This window comes from Halichoerus grypus, chromosome 10 (assembly GCF_964656455.1).
Source record: "Halichoerus grypus chromosome 10, mHalGry1.hap1.1, whole genome shotgun sequence".
Classification (NCBI taxonomy): Eukaryota; Metazoa; Chordata; class Mammalia; order Carnivora; family Phocidae; genus Halichoerus; species Halichoerus grypus.
Genome location: NC_135721.1, coordinates 89,038,783 through 89,057,590, shown reverse-complemented (window position 1 = coordinate 89,057,590; position 18,808 = coordinate 89,038,783). Strand labels below are relative to the sequence as shown.

The window sequence follows — 18,808 nt, the reverse complement described above, 5'->3', positions numbered from 1 at the left end:
TCAATTATATCTCAATAAAAAAGAAAAGTATGAATGACAAAGCCATAAATAAAAAGACTGAAAAATATAACTGGTAGAGGACTCTACTATTAAATACTTTAACACTTGCCAACTTTTTGTGTGAATGCTTGCTGTGTTATAAAGGTAAAAACATCTGTTCAGTTATCAGGAAAGAAAACAATAAAGATTGTTCTCTTAAATTAATCAATTCATTACTACTCCCTCTAGTTTTACAACTATTACAATTGATTATTTTTAAATGATTAATTTTTTTTTAATTATGAGGAACACATACATATGTCTGTTTCCTCTTGTACTGAAAGTTAAGCTTACAGTAAGATAAAGATCTACAGACAAAGTTGGTACTAATGAATTGACAACACTCTACAATTTTAAGTATGGAGATTATTGGGTATACCAATATGGAATTATTTACTTGTAATTTAATAGGCGATCAAGTTTTAACATTATTTTGAAGAAAATACTAAGTGTTAGGAGTTTTAAATTACAAGGAATTTTTCTTAGCTATAAAAAAGAATGATTAGATCAGAAGAACATTAAGGCCCTCTCCCATTAAAAAATATCTAATTCTTTGGGGCGCCTGGGTTGCTCACTCAGTGAGCGTCCGACTCTTGGTTTCGGCTCACGTCATGATCTCAGGGTCGTGGGATCGAGCCCCATGTTGGGCTCCACACTCAGCATGGAGTCTTCTTGGGATTCTTTTCCTTTCCCTCCCTCCCGCCCTGCCTCTCTCCTCACACGTACTCTCTCAAATGAATAAACACAATCTTTAAAAAATTAAAAAAAAAAAATCTAATTCTTTAATTCCATGCTTCAAAAGACAACGGTTTAAAAATGACAATGTCCATGGGGCGCCTGGGTGACTCAGTCAATTAAGCCTCTGCCTTCGGCTTAGGTCATGATCCCGAAGTTCTGGAATCAAGCCCCAAATCGGGCTCCCTGCTCAGCGGGGAGTCTGCTTCTCCCTCTGCCTCTGCCCCTCCCCCCTGCTTGTGCACATGCACGCGCGTGCTCTCTCTCTCAAATAAATAAAATCTTAAAAAAAAAAAAAAATGACGTCCAGTTTCTTTTGGTTTCCACTGTCGGACCTACTGATTTCATCAGGAAACTAAGGTATTTATTTAAAGTTCTCTAGTATTTGTGAAAGGAAAAAAGAACTGAAGGGATGAAGCCCTGAAATATTTCTCCCCATAACATGTGTGTAACACAGGCCTGACTGGCACATCTGAATCCACTTCAAAAGCGTCTGTAAAAATGACTAAGTAAATTAACTATTTATAAGGATTACAACACACTTAATTTCCACATACCTGGCTTCATAACTACAAGAGGCAATTTCAGCCTTTGACAAAACAGAATCAATCCCATTTGCTTGTGCAGAATCTTGGTTCTCCCACAATGATGAATCTGGTATCTCTGCTTTAAAAATAATAAAATTTAATGATTATACATTAAAAACTTATTTTAACTTTCATTCAAGAAATATATTTTCCATTCCTTTCATATATAAATGTTTAATAAATTCCAAATACAGTTATATCCATTGGTACTGGTCTTCTTAATAAAAGAAAACCTATAGCTCTAAAATGGTTTGCTTCCATTATATACTTCACCAGCGGTCAGACAAAAACATGATAAATTCAAAGTGTTCCGTTTTAGTAAAGGCTTGTGTTTTTGTTTTGTTTTTTTTACAAAATATATCAAAAGATAAATATAAACTATCCCTTAAACAGTCTCTTGAGATGAAAAAGGATGAAAAGTTATCAAGACGATCAATCCCCTCCTATATTCTTGAAAGGATTATACAGCTCCCTGTAATGGGAAACAGTTAATGGAAAATATACATTTCTCTGAATATTCTTTGCTGTTTCCTAAATAAACTACCTGCAAAACTGAAACCTACTTAACACCATGCTCAACAAAACACCAATTTCCTACAAGTCATTCAATCAAACAATTCAGTAGATCTCATACCATAAAGAGGTTTCATCCTAAATTTAAGATTTTTCTTTTGAACACACATCAGGTAAAAGAGCTTCACAACACTGACCCCTTCCAGTAAATTCTACTTTAATGGTTTAACAAGGCATGTTGAATTAAAAACATTCAAGTGTGATCAGAATACCAACTGCTTTACAGAAAACGCTAGCCTAAACAGTACTACTCACTAGTATTTCTTAACATCCAAACCAAATTTACAGCTTCACACTAGATTATAAAAGCACATACCTCAAGAGCACTGACTATATGCCACTTTACTTCCTTTACCACCTTTAGCTTCACTAGGAATTGAGAAAGATTAAAACACAACTTCAGTTCTTGGTCTTGGGATATTACTACGTCCCAAGAATATAATTTTAAAACATATATTCTTAAAACACAATCTCAGCCATAGTTCTAATACAATGAACAAAAATGCCATTAGTTAGTAAAACAAGCCAAGATACACCATTTCAATTAATTCTAGACAAACCTATTTTGAGTACATTATAACAATACGTAACTAGCAAACCGAGTATTTCTTTTCTGCTTATTTCACAAATAAAATGTTCCATGAGAAATCAGCCAAGTTAAAGCACCACCAGAAACACATGGCAAAGTGTCTAGCTTTGTGGGCTAAAACAACTCTTCTTGGTTTGACTCCAGAAATTGTCAACATCTTTTACTCAACTACGCAACCCATACAAGCATTTTTGGATTCCAGCACCCATACACACAAACCATAAATGCAAATCAAACTGTAAGGACTGGTATCTTAATGGGCTCAAATCCCACTTGCCTCAAAAAATTAAAACAGCAGAGTATATAATTTGAGCCATGATTTCTGATATATTATGATAAACATATGCTATACCATGACAAATTAAAAACAGAAGGCAAAGCAGACTTCCCTGTTTTTCTGAAGCATCTCAGAAGGCTAAATATCTGCTTTCAGAGTCCATTATTCTAAGCTGAAAATCTGCAAGAATTTCAGGATTGTCAGTATCACAGTTCAAGAGAGGGTGCTACTAAACCAAACAACAAAGAGAGTTGAAGCTTGAAGAGCCACAACCAGCTGCCTTGCACAAGTATAACCATGACCTTATGCCTTAAAAGCTGGGGAGCTAGGGGACTTCTATTTGAAGGTCTAGTCAAATAATCTACGATACTTGTCTTGAAAATTATAGAAAAACCATGCTTGAGGTGAAAACAGGTGTCTGTGGTCCCTGGGCTCCCAATGCCCTGCCTGAAAGGCACCACCTCATGTTTCTCTTCACTGGGCCGGCTGACCTTTTCCACAGGGCGGCAGAGTGCGTGGATCCCTCCACGAGCGCAGTGAGTTGCTTCAAGGGAGATTCAGGGAAATTCAGGGACACACTGTCCTCATTGGAGGGCAAAGTAGAGAACTGCTCATCAAAACTTGACAAACTAGACGGGCACATGAAGAATGTGCAGGAACGGTTGGAGAAATCAGAAGCCAGGACCCAAGTCTGTGAAAAAGAAATCGCTGAGAATAAATCTATAACTAACACGATTTTAAAAACTGTTGTTCTTTAGAACGAACACTGAAGCTGTCGAAGGGATAAGAAAACATCTGCATCCTGGAATCCAGGAAGAGGTAAAGGCCCCCAACCACAAAATCTTGAGTACAAATGGATTCCAAATAATGAGACCATCAATGAGAAGCGTCACTGCTGAGTATGGCTCAGGAAGCAGCTTCCAAAGGAAGTCGTGGATGGAGAGCCCCTGGTTACACTGGTCCGTTTAGACAAAGAGTTCTTGAATATGACGAATAAGAAACTAAAGTTTCTACCTATAAAGGGCTGAAGATGCTATCTGTTCTAATACTTTGCCTAGACATACAAGCCGAAACATCAGAACTGATTTTTTTTTAAAGCTAGCGTGCAGAAGCCAAAGGTTCTAACTCCTAAATTGATCTTCGATATTTTAAAATTTGGTGTCATGTGATAAGGACCCAGAGAAAGAAAGATCAGGGAATAACAAGGAAAGAAGAACAAAGGCACTGAAAAAACCAAGTTCTAAGTACAAGGTTAGCTGCAACCAAACTTTATAATAAAGGACAATCTGTTCATTTTATGTTATAAATATTTTAGGTAAGCTCCTAATGGGTCAAAGGCTTAGGAAATAAAAGTGAATGATATAAAGTTAAAGAAAGAATATAAAATGCAAAGTATCATATTCACCTTTTCTAGTGACAGAAACATCTATTTTTGACAGTTTTCAATGGCAAGTGAATTTTCAATATTTCTCCTAATATTTACCTTCTAACTTACCACCCACATTTAGAGGTGGAGGGGATGTGAATTATAAAAGGTCATTACAATGTTGTGAAAATCCAGTGGCTAAACTGATGAAGATAATTAAGTAACCAATGACTGTATTCTGTTAATAAACTGTGTATGGTCAGATCACTTGTGAAGGAAGGAAAGACGTAAGAGGACTCGTTCTCTGCTACTCCTAAAGGATGTGCACTTGCGAAGGCCAAACTTCTGGACGGAGACTGCCAAACTACAGACGCGCATGGCAAACGCAAGATTCTACCCACCGGAGGAGCTGAGCGCTGGGTAACTGACCGACGTTACCGAATGCTATGTCCAAGGTATTTTTCCTTCTTTCAACGTTCATTCAGTGAGTTTTTTAACTGAGTGCCCAATAGATAACAAGTATTATGCATTTCCTTAAGCTACTTATTTGTTCTCTAAAACTTAAGATTTCATATTTTTAATGCCACACAGAAAATACAAAAAGAAAAACCAACCTACCACAAAACCATACAACCAATACTTCAGAAACTACCCATACTGTCACATACCACAATACAACTAAGTGTTAACGAGCTCAATACTACTGGCTACCCCAAGACCTACCCATGACACACAAAATGCTAGAATCTCAAAAATCTCTTAAAAGATTTAAAAACCAAGAAAAGCTTTAGGAAATCTGGAAAATACAGATACACATGAAGCAAAAAGACATATCTATCATTACTGTTTTGTACTCATACCTGTACACAGATAATCACAGCCAAAAAAAGACTGTAATCCCAAAAAAGGTCCTCAGAAATGTCCAGTGGCTTTCCTTTAGCCTTAACTTCAATGAGATTTCTAAAATAATCCCAAGTTTTCATAACTGAAAACCAGGAACCAGAAATAATCAGGATGAAATTTAACTGCTTTGCCTTCCATTCCACTGTGTACCTAATTTCTGCCTACTTTCTGATTAATATTTTTCTGGAAAACTAATTTAAAAATTTTTTTTGGCCTTGCAGACATCTATGAGGAAAACTGATCAGTGACAAAGAATTTAATTTGCAAGCAAGTATTTCTCAGGGAATTTACTCAGGGGGAAAAACAGATATAAAAATCTTAATAGTATTGTGAACAGTCTAAGTTATGATTTTTATTTATTAATAGCAAAAATTCAAAAGCCGGCGAGGCAAGAAAATGTTGAAACAGGTTCAGCAAAGACATGGGGAATGATTTCTGGTTTTATCTTCTTATTCCAGTAAATGAAGTCCTACTGTTTCTTATTCTACTGCCTCATACAAATCTTTAGCAACATGAACTTTAGTGTCTTTACTGTGATCAGTGACCAAACTAGTAATTAACTCTCCGGTCTAGAGGCTTCCACAAAGTGATGTCCAGGATTTTATTTTCATCCCCAATCTAATTGTATACAAAGCAAACTAATCACACCCTATAAAACATTCTTCACTCTCTGTCCCAGGAAAATATCATACAGTTCAACAAAGCAGGGCTATGAACCAGTCATTTGTATTGCATACAGATTTTGCTTTAAAATGTCACTGACACCTTTAAAACCCTTGAATGAAAAAGCTCATTATTTCAACTCTTTCATTTCTGTAACAAGAACACCAGCAGCAAAATCCAGACGTCTTCAACAGGAGCACCGTGACTTCAAAGAGAGCTCATTTGTACCTGCTTTGCCTTTCAGGATTTTATTCTGGTAATACTGCCACTCCAACTGGGGGTTAGCACCGGGACGTAAAGGTGCCCTTCCTGTGCCTCTGTTACTTGTAACAGCCACTGGTTTTCCTGTGAGGAAAAGAAAAAAATTATTTTTAAATCTAAGTACAGGAATGTTAACAACACTGACAACATATAAAGGAAAATTTTTCACAAGATTTAAAAAACACAGCATTTTTTTTCTTTAGCTTTCTTGAGGCATTAATCCATAAAGGAGTTAACATCTTTAAAAGTTAGCAATTACCATGCAAAGATCATCTAAGTTTCTCAACACCCCTCCAAAAGTAAACTATTTATGACTAAACTATTATGACTATTTATGATACATTTATTCAACTTAAAAGCAATGCTTTCACTTTGCTTCCCATTGTTTTTGTTTGGTTTCTTGCAGTAGAAAACAAGTCAACTCTGATCCTAGATTCGAATTAGAGGGGTGGGAGAGGGAAAGAAAAACCAACTATATCTAGATGTTTTATATTTCTTGTATCAGAAAAGTAAGGTAACATCTAAACTAATCTTTCAATTTTACAGCAAGAGAAACAAATATATATGCAGAGGGACCACAATCTGACCTACTATATAATCAAATATGAGAACACAGTCCCGCAGTTTTTGGTTTAGTTATAAAATCTTTCATGTATAAAATCTTTAGTATAAAAGCTTTCATTTCCTTGTGCATGCATTAAATTACAAGAAAATTGTTAACTTCTAAAGCAAGCGCATGGATAATTCATATATAGGTTACTGAATGCACTTGTTGTGAGAATAAAAAAAAATTATGCATCAGAGTGACTCATCAGGCTAAACCCAATTCTTTAACATTCTAAACTTCTTTCAAAGCTGAAGCAGTAGCTACCCGTGACAAAAATAAAGCCCTGGTATTAACACAGCAGCTTCTGTGCTCTCCTTAAAGGAAGAACAGACTCTCAGAAGAAAATGCTAGTAGTTAACATCTTTCAAGCACAGACAGAACTACTGAAAAACCCAGAATAAATGTTTTTAAAAGTACTGCTTAGTTCACAAATACATGAAAGTCCATTAAAACAAAGATGACAGCATATCTTAGCAATATATTAAATAATGCAAAATTATTTGCTAACCAAAAGGTTGGAATGTGCACTAGCATCTGGACAGTTAATCAAGTTATTTATTCCAGAGAGAGAAAGCTCGGTGACCCAAGTTGCAGACATATGCTACCACAAAATTTCCATTTAATAACAAAGTAATAGTAAATATATAAAAATGTAGAAAATGCCCAATACCAGTCTATATTAGTCTTAGATGAAATATCCTTCAGGCGAAGAGGAGTATTCTTCCCTAAAGACCTGACCTCTTTAGAGAGAAAAAAAGCATTTCTAATTTCCCTTTATCTTTCTTGATAATGGAGTCCAGAAAATTTGGAAGCAGGAATTTATTTTGCTAAGGAAAATTCGAATAAATATTTCTCAAAGAAGATTTTTAGATCCTTTAGAACATATAACAGTATTATCAATTTCCTTAAAATATAAGCAGGATACAGACCTCTGAGATCCGGTCTATCTCGTATACCCACTGCCACGAAGAAGCAGTCCATATCGACATGCATTATACAGCTCTGATGCCTGGGGGAGCTCAGTGCTGACATATTTCCTAGAAGGAAAAAGAAAACATTCAAACCCCAAACTAACGTTTAATATTTAAAAAAATCAGGTCTATTTAATTTTAGAAACTGTATTTTTAAGTGCCTATAAGTAGAATGAAGTCTCAAAAAAAAAAAAAAAAATACAGAATCTATTACAGACCATTTCTACCACCTCAAGAGATGTCAAATTTCAGTTCCTTTTGCTCCAAAAGTAATCCAGAGATACACATTTAGTTTCCAAGCATAATTTGAAATCAATTATGAAGATACCATGTTTTCCTAGTCTATATTCTAATAATTCTAATAATCCAAAGTATGTCTAAACGCTTATCTTAAAGTTACTTCTGTGTGCTGAAGATTTTACCAAAATGTATAAAGGTGTTTTCATATATTTAGTTACATGGAGCTAAGTAACTTTAAATGATCAGTATTTCATGCAGTCTACAAACATTCCTTGATTAAAAAAAAAAACAAACAGTAAAAATTGCTACTGTTATTGAGTGTTTGGTAGGTGTCATGCACTGCTGTAAGAGGTTAACGTGTATTTAAATTTTCACAACAATGCTGAGGTAAGTAATGTTATTATGCCCATTTTACAGATTAATATTATGTTAATAATTATTTTATGCAGCCAGTAAGAAGAGGCTGAGCTGGTAATCAACCCCAGGCGGTCTGATTTAAGCCCTCAAGCCATCACACTGTTGTCCTAGATATATTTAGAAAAGTCTATAAAACAAAAATCTACATATAAATCTGTATACATATAAATGTATATGAACTTTCCTCCTTAGACCATTAAACACTATTAAAAATCAGCTCTGAAGCATATGTGCCACTTTAAGAAGATAAAGCTGAGTGTCCTCTCCTAAGGACTCTGCCTTCTCATCACCGTGATTAGATTTATCAGGGCTGTTTTAACCAATCCAACCACAACAAGAGCTTTCCTCTTTACCAGTTTCATCCTTAGCCCTTCTCCCTGGTCCTGGTCCAAGATACACAAGTCCTGGAAATAAGAACCCTGAGCTTATAAAAAGTTCTAATCTCATAAAGGAGTTTCTGCTGATAAAAAATACTAGTACTGAAGGTAGGTCTTCATGATAGGTTTCCCAAAACTTTCATTTTCACTCTCCAAAGGTTCAGACAACTCCATTTACCAAATTGTGACTGTGAAAGCATTTACCAAGTTCTCACTACGTGCGAGGCATCGAGCCTTAGTTCGTGTTATCTTCCCTAAGCTCAGAAGCCCATGAGGTGAGCATCATGGACTACCTATCGCTCCACGGTGAAGAGGAAACTGAGACCCAGAGAGGTGAACTAACTGGCCCATCGTCCTGCAGGATAAGAGCAGCAGGGCCAGGATTCACATTCAGGCTATATTATCGAACTCCAAAGCCATGCACTTCCTTGCTAGCCTCTATATTATCTCCAGAAATGATTTATAAAATAAATCTTAACAACCATAATTCTGCTGTATAGAAGTATTATATAAACATAATGTAAACAACCCAAAATAACTGCTTTAAACATTCAAGTAGTACAGAATGCATATATACCATATACCTACTGAATGCTTTCATACAATACAAAAATTTATCATTTTACTCCCATTCATGAAACTAATTTGTAATAGTTCTTTGAAGCTTTCAAAATTAAATGACCTTTACCATATAAGGTCAAGGGATGATGTATGGATAATCTAATACCTATAACATTATTCTGAAATATTTCATAAGTAACAGAAAGCATTTAGGAATACATCAAACACAACAAAACAGAAAAAACCCCACATGGAGAAGATCTATCACTTTCTAGGACAGAACCATGAGCTTCCCTCTGTACCTCAGTTTCCACAGCTATTCAGTTCAAGGGTAGTATTAGATAATCTGAGATCTCTCTCCAAAAAACAAAACCAAACCATATATTCTGTAAAAAGCACCTCAAACCTCAGAGCATATACTAATCGATAATGACTGCACAGAAATATAGCCTGTAATCGTTGGTTTTGTTTGCTTTTGAAGACAAGTATTAAAAAACAAAATACAATTAACCCATCTACTTTTATGTGAAAATACTTACTCTCACTACAAGTTTACCACTAACATTACAATAGATATTATGTCAGTTATTTAATAATTTAAAAATCATTAAGGTGCCAGCTTCTGGAATTAACAGTTACTCTTGCCAAACCAATTTATTCTTACAGGAGTTTATGCACCGAATATAATACATGTAATATTTTACACAGTTCAAAACTTCAACAACTGACAAGGTCTACATGAGGAATGAATGAATGCTCAGAATCTCAACCTGTTACTGTTTAAATTACCTAAAAATATTCAGTTAGCCACATTTAAATCTAAATTTATAAAAAATAATAAATAAGAAAGCTTTCTATAATCTGCTAGGCTCACTGTAACTTATATATCCTGATACTCTTAAAGACTTTTATATTATGAGAGCTTAGTATTGATCAGAACATCAATGACAGCTTAAGAACAAAATGGTCAAGCATGATTGCTTCTTAAGAAAACAATTTTAGTAAGTATCTACCTGTGTCAGTTACAACAAGTGCAGACCTGCCTGTTTTCATTTTTTTTAACTTTTCCCTTCCTGGAAAGATACCACTACTTTGTCTTTGTAGGGTATTGACAAACTCAGTCAATTCACACTTCCACATTGATATGTGATGCAGTCTTGAGCGGGAATAGAAGTCTGAAATAAAATTGCAATCTGAGGGTTTGGATGGCACTGAAGGTGCTGCCTTGCTAAGAGTAGGTACTGAAGAAGTGCTTTTTGTGCTTGAAGGCCCCTGAACAGCGGAGTGGTGAGCACCATTTATTTTAGTGTTACTGTGCAAAGATGATAAGGAGAAGGAATTAGTTCTGTGTGGATTCCGCACAGCATCTGTGTTTCTAGTGCTTTGTTGCGACTGCTGCACAACGCAGTCTCTGAAGTCAGTGCTGCTCTTCTCGGCCTGCTCCTCCTCCTGGGCAAAGTCTGGAGAAAGCCTGCTGGCAACACTGTGGCCCATGGACACCAAGCAATCCTGCGTCTTTAAGGCACCATTAGAGCTAGGAGTGTGTCCATTAAAAATGGCAGCGCTGTCTCTGTGATGCGGAATTCCGTTTTGTTTCCTTCCTGGAAAGATCTGCTCCAGCTCCGTAAAACTAAAATCATTATTTGCATCTTCTTCATTCCAACTGTTCATTCCATTGACTTTGACTTCATTTTCTGTCTCAATCTTCTTAATTATGTGATTTCTATAGCAGGAGAGAAGATTTAATTTCAATTAATGTGTGACTTTCAGGCTAAAACAATTTTTAATGTAAACATGGTCTTAGAGATATGCACTTCAATATTTCTCTGAAAAATTAAGCCATAAATTTTATATTCTTCCTCTTCCAACAAAAGATAATTCTTAGCTAAACCAAAGTAGCAAGGTAACTAGGAAAATTCTAGAATATAAACAGTCTTTTAGGGTTTGGTTTTTTTTTTTTTCAAACTTCAAACACTCCCAAAGAAGAAATACAATGGAATCTCAGACTGAAGAAAAATAAAAACTAGGGCACCTGGGTGGCTCAGTTGGTTAAGTGACTGCCTTTGGCTCAGGTCATGATCCCGGAGTCCTGGGATCGAGTCCCACATCGGGCTCCCGGCTCGGCGGGGAGCCTGCTTCTCCCTCTAACCCTATCCCCTCTCTCATGCTGTTTCTTTCTCTCTCTCTCTCAAATAAATAAATAAATAAATAAATAAATCTTTAAAAAAAGAAAAGAAAAAGAAAAACTGTTTCAATCACTTTTCCCACTAAAAATTAAATGGGACCTGTAAATCGCTAAATATCCAGTTTGAAGCACAGTGTCTGGCATTTACTAGGGAGTCAATAAATTATGGGACTCAATATAAAAAGCTCCCATAAAAATTGGTAAGAAACTTTATTTGAATGATTATTCCTAGTTTTAGTTTTATGTAAGGCACTGTTCAACATATTAAATCCAATACTGCTACAATCCTAGGGCCAGTTAGTTTCACTCAGGAAGACTGACAGACTATATGTACTAATCCATTAATGGGGCCAATTGTTGCATGAGTAGATAAAAAGTAAGAACCAGGTTAATGTGTATGGGTAATTCAGGAAAAAAATATACCTAGAAAAATGAGGACACTTGCTTATTAACAGAGGAAATGGCATTTCATTTCTAAGAAAAGCATATTCAGATGCCAGGGTGGTCCAAGGCAATATGGACCAAGTTTCCTGATGACAAGTTTATAAACGCAGGACCTATGACAAATGTTCCGCTAAATTCACACTGTGACTCTTCTAGATGTTTGCTTAGTAATGCTCTATAATAAAGACAGAACTCATTTGCGTTCACAAAAATTATCTAAGTAACAAATACAAAAACCTGAATTACAGAACAGTAATTCATTCCACTTAGAAACACCCACACCATTAATCCAATTACAGTTCAGGCTCCAGAAACGGTTGCCTGATACATGGCACCCAGGCATTGGTGAGGTTACCACAGTATTACCAGGTTTAATCTAAAAAGTCCCTCATTCTAATACCAACATGATATATTAGTAGTAACAGTCTGAATACACAGAGAAGTCACACATGAGTCAGATGCAAAACATTACCACCCATTTCTGGGTTGGCCCTGTCTGGCTAAACCATCTCATGGAATATGATAGCCAACTCTGATTAGGTCCAATCCTCACAGATGCATGCCAGTGAAAGGGAAAAAGACGACCAACGGGAAATGATTAAAAGAAGAAGAAAACCTAATTTCTTCCGCATCTGGCCCTTGAGATAAAGAGAAAGCAAGGGAACAAGAAGTCACATAAAAGAATTTCAAAGGAATTCATAAAATGTATTGAATATACCAAAACATAAAGATCACAGAGAGCAACAAAAGTGAAGTAAATCAGAAAAGCCTGAGGTCTAGTTCTCTGTATCACAAATAAAGATTCCTTCCACGTATACTAGCAACATATGCAACAGAATTGCATATACTGGCAATAAACACACTGCTAATATACATTTTTTCTATACTGTAGTTTTTCAGCCTAGATAAATGGATATTCATGAAGTAGCTGTAGTGGAAATACAGCACTGGTAATATATATTAATTAGGCAAAAGTGTACATGTATTAAAAAATACAATCTAATTGGCACAAAGAATTTAAAAAAAAACATTTTCTATTTTTATTAGTGTGGGTAAGAAAAAGATATAAAGTTGTGCATTCAGAAAGATTTTCTGATATTATTTGTTGTGCACCTTGATGATACCAAAAAAATCACAAGTGTCAGATAATGTGAAAAACATGTGAATATGCTTATAAGTGAACACAAGCTAAAAAACAAATGACAACAACAAAAACTACAGAAGGTGGTGACATCAGATCCCCCCAGGTTAATTAGACTCCTGGCCTTTAAAAAAAAATATATCCAACTCCCAAAGCAAGCAATTTAGTAAGTATGAGAAGGCTAACGATAATGAACCACCTGATATACACGTTAAGGCAACACACCAATTAATCATGAAACCATTTTATCCAAGATTATTGCAATTAAAGCTTAAGCAGTATATATTTTAAAACCTGCCACATGGACTCAAGTCTAGAGTTACCTCTAACTGTAACACTGAGAGTCACCAGCTAAATTTTTACTGATATAAAAATATTAACATAAGTAAACTTGCTACGAATTTGGAATTTTTCAAAACCACCTAGAAATGTTAACATTTTCATTATGTATATAGCACACAACAAAAGTATACCTGGCACAGTTAGCTCATTTTTTTGAGAAAGCAACATTCCACAGCAAATTACTTATATGGAAATAATTACTTTCCATGGGAAATTTTACTTCTAATAATTTAAGATCCATTAGTTTAACATGGGAATCTAAAACGACTGGAAAAGCTTTCTTATTTACATTTTATTTATGAAACTTTCAATATAAAAACAATTTTTAGGTAAGACACCCACACATAAATTTTAACATGTTTAATATAGATGAATGGCCAGGTTTTGTGTTTGTTTCTATCTTCAGCAAACCAGGGGCTAAGACCACTGCTAAAACTCAGCTTTGCAGCTTTCCGCAACGTAGACCAACTTACACCCTGTTGTTGAGCTGTTTGGCTACACTGCTTGGACCTGGCCCAGGTTCCTCAGCTTTGCACGCAGGATTAAAGTTGAGACCTTTCTGCATGTTGGACTGCTTGCTGTACAGCTGATAGGGAATGCAGGACAGCAGTCGTCCAGCTTTGATGCTGAAACAAAAAAGTAACACTAATTTAAGAGTTCAATACTTGGGGAAAATAAGCTTCATGAAAACTCAACGTCTGAAATGATGGGAGTTTTTCACCAACAATGAGCCACCAGTTTTCCTAGTTTATTTCCTCTCACTTGGTTTTAGTGGCTCTAATGCAATATCATCTTCCTTAAACACTTAAGAATAAGACATTCTACCCATGAAAAGACACACATCTGAACTTTAAAGAGTTAGTGCCCAACAACCCTACAGGAGGGGGAAAAAATAACTATAGAGTAGGATGACAAAACTGCATGCAGAGTTTAAATATTTTAATCATCATGACTTTAATATTTACCACAATTCCCCCTCAAACAATTCATATAGAATCACCAAGACTTTCTCAAATCTCATTTCACATATGAAGTATTTCCAGGATTCCCAGTTTCCACACTATGACATCAGGAAAGGAAATAAAACAGGTATGAAAATATGTATAAAACTTCTTGCCCTTTCTCCTACAGGGTACAGAATGTCTTCTTATTACAGATAACTGAGAGTAAATTATTCATTCGTAAGCACTTGAAGACCGAGAATATATTTTCTGATACAATGTTACCTAAAAGTCATTGGGGGATAGTCTGAAATGTGTCTCTTGGCTAGTTAGCCAATTAAGAATAATTTTAGAAGAACGCTAGTACTGTGAGAGAAAAATGTAAATGATACCAATTAAAAAAAAAAAAGCCAAATCTATACCAGAAACTAGAGTCCTACACATTTTCTATGAAGAATAAATTGAAGAAAGATACAAAAACACAAGAGAAATGAAAAAAAATCATAAGGTGAAATCACGATCAATTTTTATTTGAGTTGAATAAGCACTCTAATATTAATAGTAAATGTAATTAGAAACAACGTTTTAACCCACAGGAAGTATGAGCTCTTCATAGTATTGTAAGTACCTAACAAATGTGCTAACACATTGTAGTTTGGGAACTTAAAAAGAAAGGGCAGATCTGGCTGGGAACCAGTACCCCCAGCTGGCATGAACTGCAACAATCATCGGCTCTCACTGGCAGCAGACCCACTTGGGAAACCTAACCACAGGAGGCAGGGTCCCCTGCTACAAAAGACTCAACACACAACGAAGAACAACAAAAACAAAATCAGCCTTTAATAACTTAGGACAGGGGTTTTAAACTGTGCTCCATGGCATTGTCAGGCTTGATGAGGCAGTGGGGTCAATCGCAGCACCTTCCCATTCTATCCTTCAAATGTCAACATTAAATTGTCTGAAAAAAAGGGTTATGACAAAAATTTGAAAATCCCTAATTTACAATATACTACATAAAAGGGTAAGATTTGCCAGGCAAAGTTTTCATAAGATAATCTCCTACCTAAAACTAATGCACATAGGCTTCTCCATTAAAGGACTCCCCTGCCTCTTAGAAGTGGTGGCCCTATAATCATGCCCACATTAACTCAGGTTTAATGGCACATACACAGACATCAGGGAATTCTAATCAAAGCAAAGTTATCACCCCACACACTTAGAAGTGGTAGCTGCTTTTTAAACTTCTCAAACTAAAAATAGGAAAACAAAGAAAACATGTCATGTACCATTCATTAAATAACTAAAATAATGTTTAAAATTTTAAGTATAATAAAATCTCATAAAAACACTACTAAGAGATGAACAAGACTGGGATTAGAGTATGAAACAAAACAGTACTGTGACTGCCCAAAAGGATTCCATGCTAGGACATGTAGACAGTGGGCATTTATTTTATATATTAAGACATATGCTCAGGCTGATCCATTTCCACATGGGCCAATTCATCTATAATAAGCTTAATTAAATGGCAAAGAACAGACCTAAATAGGAGTCAGAAAAATCTGGATTCTGAATCCTGCTATTCTTGGGCGAGTTAGCCTTATCAGCTCTGCCTTTTCATATGTAAAATGAAGCAAACAGGACATATAATCAGTTATTTAAAAATAGATGATTAACAGAGGGGGAGAGGAACCATGAGAGACGATGGACTCTGAAAAACAAACTGAGGGTTCTAGAGGGGAGGGGGGTGGGAGGATGGGTTAGCCTGGTGATGGGTATTAAAGAGGGCACGTTCTGCATGGAGCACTGGGTGTTATGCACAAACAATGAATAATGGAACACTACATCTAAAACTAATGATGTAATGTATGGTGATTAACATAACAATAAAAAATTTAAAAAAATAGATGACTTCAAACTGAAATAAAATCCATTCAAGTGAACTTTAAAACTTATAACTGCCGTAAGTTGCTTTTTCAATTGTATTCTCTCTTTAGTTGTACTCAGGGCAAGAAGGAAGAGTAGGCTAAAAAAAAAAAAAAAGCTATAATGAAAACTACTATTTTCTAAGCAAATCAAGTTCCACCCAGCAAGCACCCTTTTTAGCCCACTTTCCTAATATCTATGGATCTCTCCCATTCCCTCCAAAGTCAGACTAATATTCTCAGATCCAATTCTAGCCCTAGCATGATGATAGGATTGTCTGTACATGACACCACACAGCCCAACTCTGGAATGATACTAACTTCTTAAACTGAAAACGGCACAGCTCCTTTTTTAAGGAGATAAACAGCTAAAAGCCACGTTCAATGATCCTATGTAACGAAGGGACAGGTCATGAGAAAACAGCAAAAGGAATCAATAAGATGTTCCACAGATGGGCCATCAACTTAATCCCCCAAAGTTTAAAAAACCCTTAATCTATAAGATACATTTGGTTTTCTGGAAGTCAAATGGACTTTTTCAAAATGCACTTTTGACATTTTGGAATTAATTTTCCAATACTTGATAATGTTTATAGAATAAAAATAACAAAAGAACTTCTTATGTATTATGCCTCTAACAATGGGTCAGGCACTGTGCTAGATACTTTGCATAAATTATTTCTCACCTAATCATAGCATATCAATATTAAGCCTTCTTTTACAAATGAGGATTTTAATATTTTAAATTTTAACTTTCATAAATCTAGCAATTACTCACATATATTATATATCATTTCAAGATATAAATCACTTAAGTTATGGCTCATCAAGATGACATATTTAAATTTAGGGAGTTAGTATGAATGGCCGATGATTTACAACATCAATTCCAAACCAACAACAGAAGAACCATAATGTAACAACTAAAAAACTGCTCTTCCTCTCTGTCCCCTCTCCCAGTACACCAGGTCCCAATACCCTGATTTTCTTTTTTCCCCCTTAGCACGTATTAACTTTTAACCTATAATTTACTCATATATTAAGAATATTGTTTTAATGTTTTCAATAGAACATAAGCTCCAAGAGGTAGGGAACGGATCTTTGTTTGCTTCATTGATATTTCCCATGTACATAGCCCGTCAGAGATGTACAAACATTTGCTGAATGAACACCATGCTTAGCCAACCCCTTCCCATCAATCACTGCTTCCTGCTGCTTACTTGAGTCATCTCCCCTAATTCCTGGTAGCTGAGGCCGCAAGAACACTAACATACCAGGTTACCTAAATTATCAATGTGAGGTTAAAGAGTACAACAGTATTAAGACATTATTTTTCACCGTTAAGAGGCAATATAAGTGAGATAAGTGTTTATAATGTAAGAAGTATTCCAATTTTTAAAACTTATTAATTAAAAATTAAACTTACCTTTCCACAATCCATTCTGGCCGAATTACTTTTTCCCCCTTTAATTCTTTAATTTTGGCATTTGGAAGATTTGTGGCAATAATGTGTGTTGTTTTGGATCTGGAATAATACACATGGTATTGCCCTCCATGTAACATCATTAGCTTTCTCAATTCCTCAGCGGAAGGATCTGTAAAATTAATATTAAAATATGTTAAGACTTTTATATAGAAGTAAAGCCCTAGCTGAATAACCCCTTAAAAAGCCCAACTTAAAGAATGTATCACTGATCCACTTCCTCCGGGGCTGTGTTGCCAATGAAAAAAATTGGGAGGTAAGTTACAAAGTGATTAGGCTATCTTGCTTTAGCACATCCTCTTTCCTGCTGGAGACAGTCCACCAACAAAGTCTACTGCTAAGAGATGCCCAGAGCAGACAGGGACCTCACGTAATGAATCAAACACTACTAACAGCAGATGTTTTAAAAACTTCTGACCACACTTAGCTACATGACCTTGATACTGGTATCTTATGTTTTAAAAAATTAACAACCATAAAATCATTTGTAGGTCAGTTTACAGAGACTCCAATTAATCCTACACCTCCTTCAGAATAATACAATAGTAGATAGGTAAAGAGCTCATATTTACTACAAGCAGACTGACTGTAGGGCTATTAACAGACTTTACTCCTACGAAGTTTAATAGTTTTTATTTTTATTCAAGAAAATATAAGAAAAGTTAAAATGACTCAGTTTCTTAATATGAACTTGCACCAAAGCCAAAAATAAAGTTCACCAATATAAAAAAAAAAAAAAATCGCTAAAAAAGATATTTTTTTCAATTTTGTTTCAAATTATTTTTCCCTGCTGCCCACCCATCCCTCAATTTTTTTCTTAATAAAACTATAGAAAAATATCTTAAACAAGAATCAGTGTGGTTTATGCTTTCCCATAAAAAGTCTGACTCACTGAAGTTATGTTATGACCAGTATTACTAGCATCACATTAAACTAATTATTTTCATTTGCTTGTTTCTTCCACCTATTATACTAATGAAAGCTATAAATTATACCTTCCTCAAAACAGCTGTACCCCAGGGTGGGGGAAGGGGACATCACAGGAGGCTTATAAATCTACTTTGTTATCCAAGCAACAGATTTTTCTTAAGCCCAAGCAATACAGGTCCAAGTATTAGGACAGTTTTAGTCTTCAGAAGAAGAAAAAAAACTAACAAAGCACATGTAGATATAACAGGTTT

General features: G+C 35.4%; 1 protein-coding gene across 10 annotated transcripts in view; it reads right to left on the bottom strand.

Annotated features, from left to right (window-relative positions):
* REV1 (REV1 DNA directed polymerase) overlaps positions 1-18,808 on the bottom strand; it is a 101,463-nt gene that overhangs the window by 25,552 nt on the left and 57,103 nt on the right. For 7 of the 10 annotated variants that reach the window (XM_078056813.1, XM_078056812.1, XM_036105247.2 and 4 more), the window contains 6 exons: positions 17,571-17,739; positions 13,752-13,904; positions 10,180-10,889; positions 7,530-7,637; positions 5,961-6,077; positions 1,332-1,440 (listed from right to left, as the gene is read on the bottom strand). In XM_078056813.1, coding sequence (XP_077912939.1) covers positions 1,332-1,440; positions 5,961-6,077; positions 7,530-7,637; positions 10,180-10,889; positions 13,752-13,904; positions 17,571-17,739 — 1,366 coding nt within the window. Of the gene's footprint in view, positions 1-1,331; positions 1,441-3,291; positions 3,449-5,960; positions 6,078-7,529; positions 7,638-10,179; positions 10,890-13,751; positions 13,905-17,570; positions 17,740-18,808 lie in introns of those variants that run through there. The other 3 variants (XM_036105249.2, XM_036105252.2, XM_036105254.2) reach the window with 3 other exon arrangements.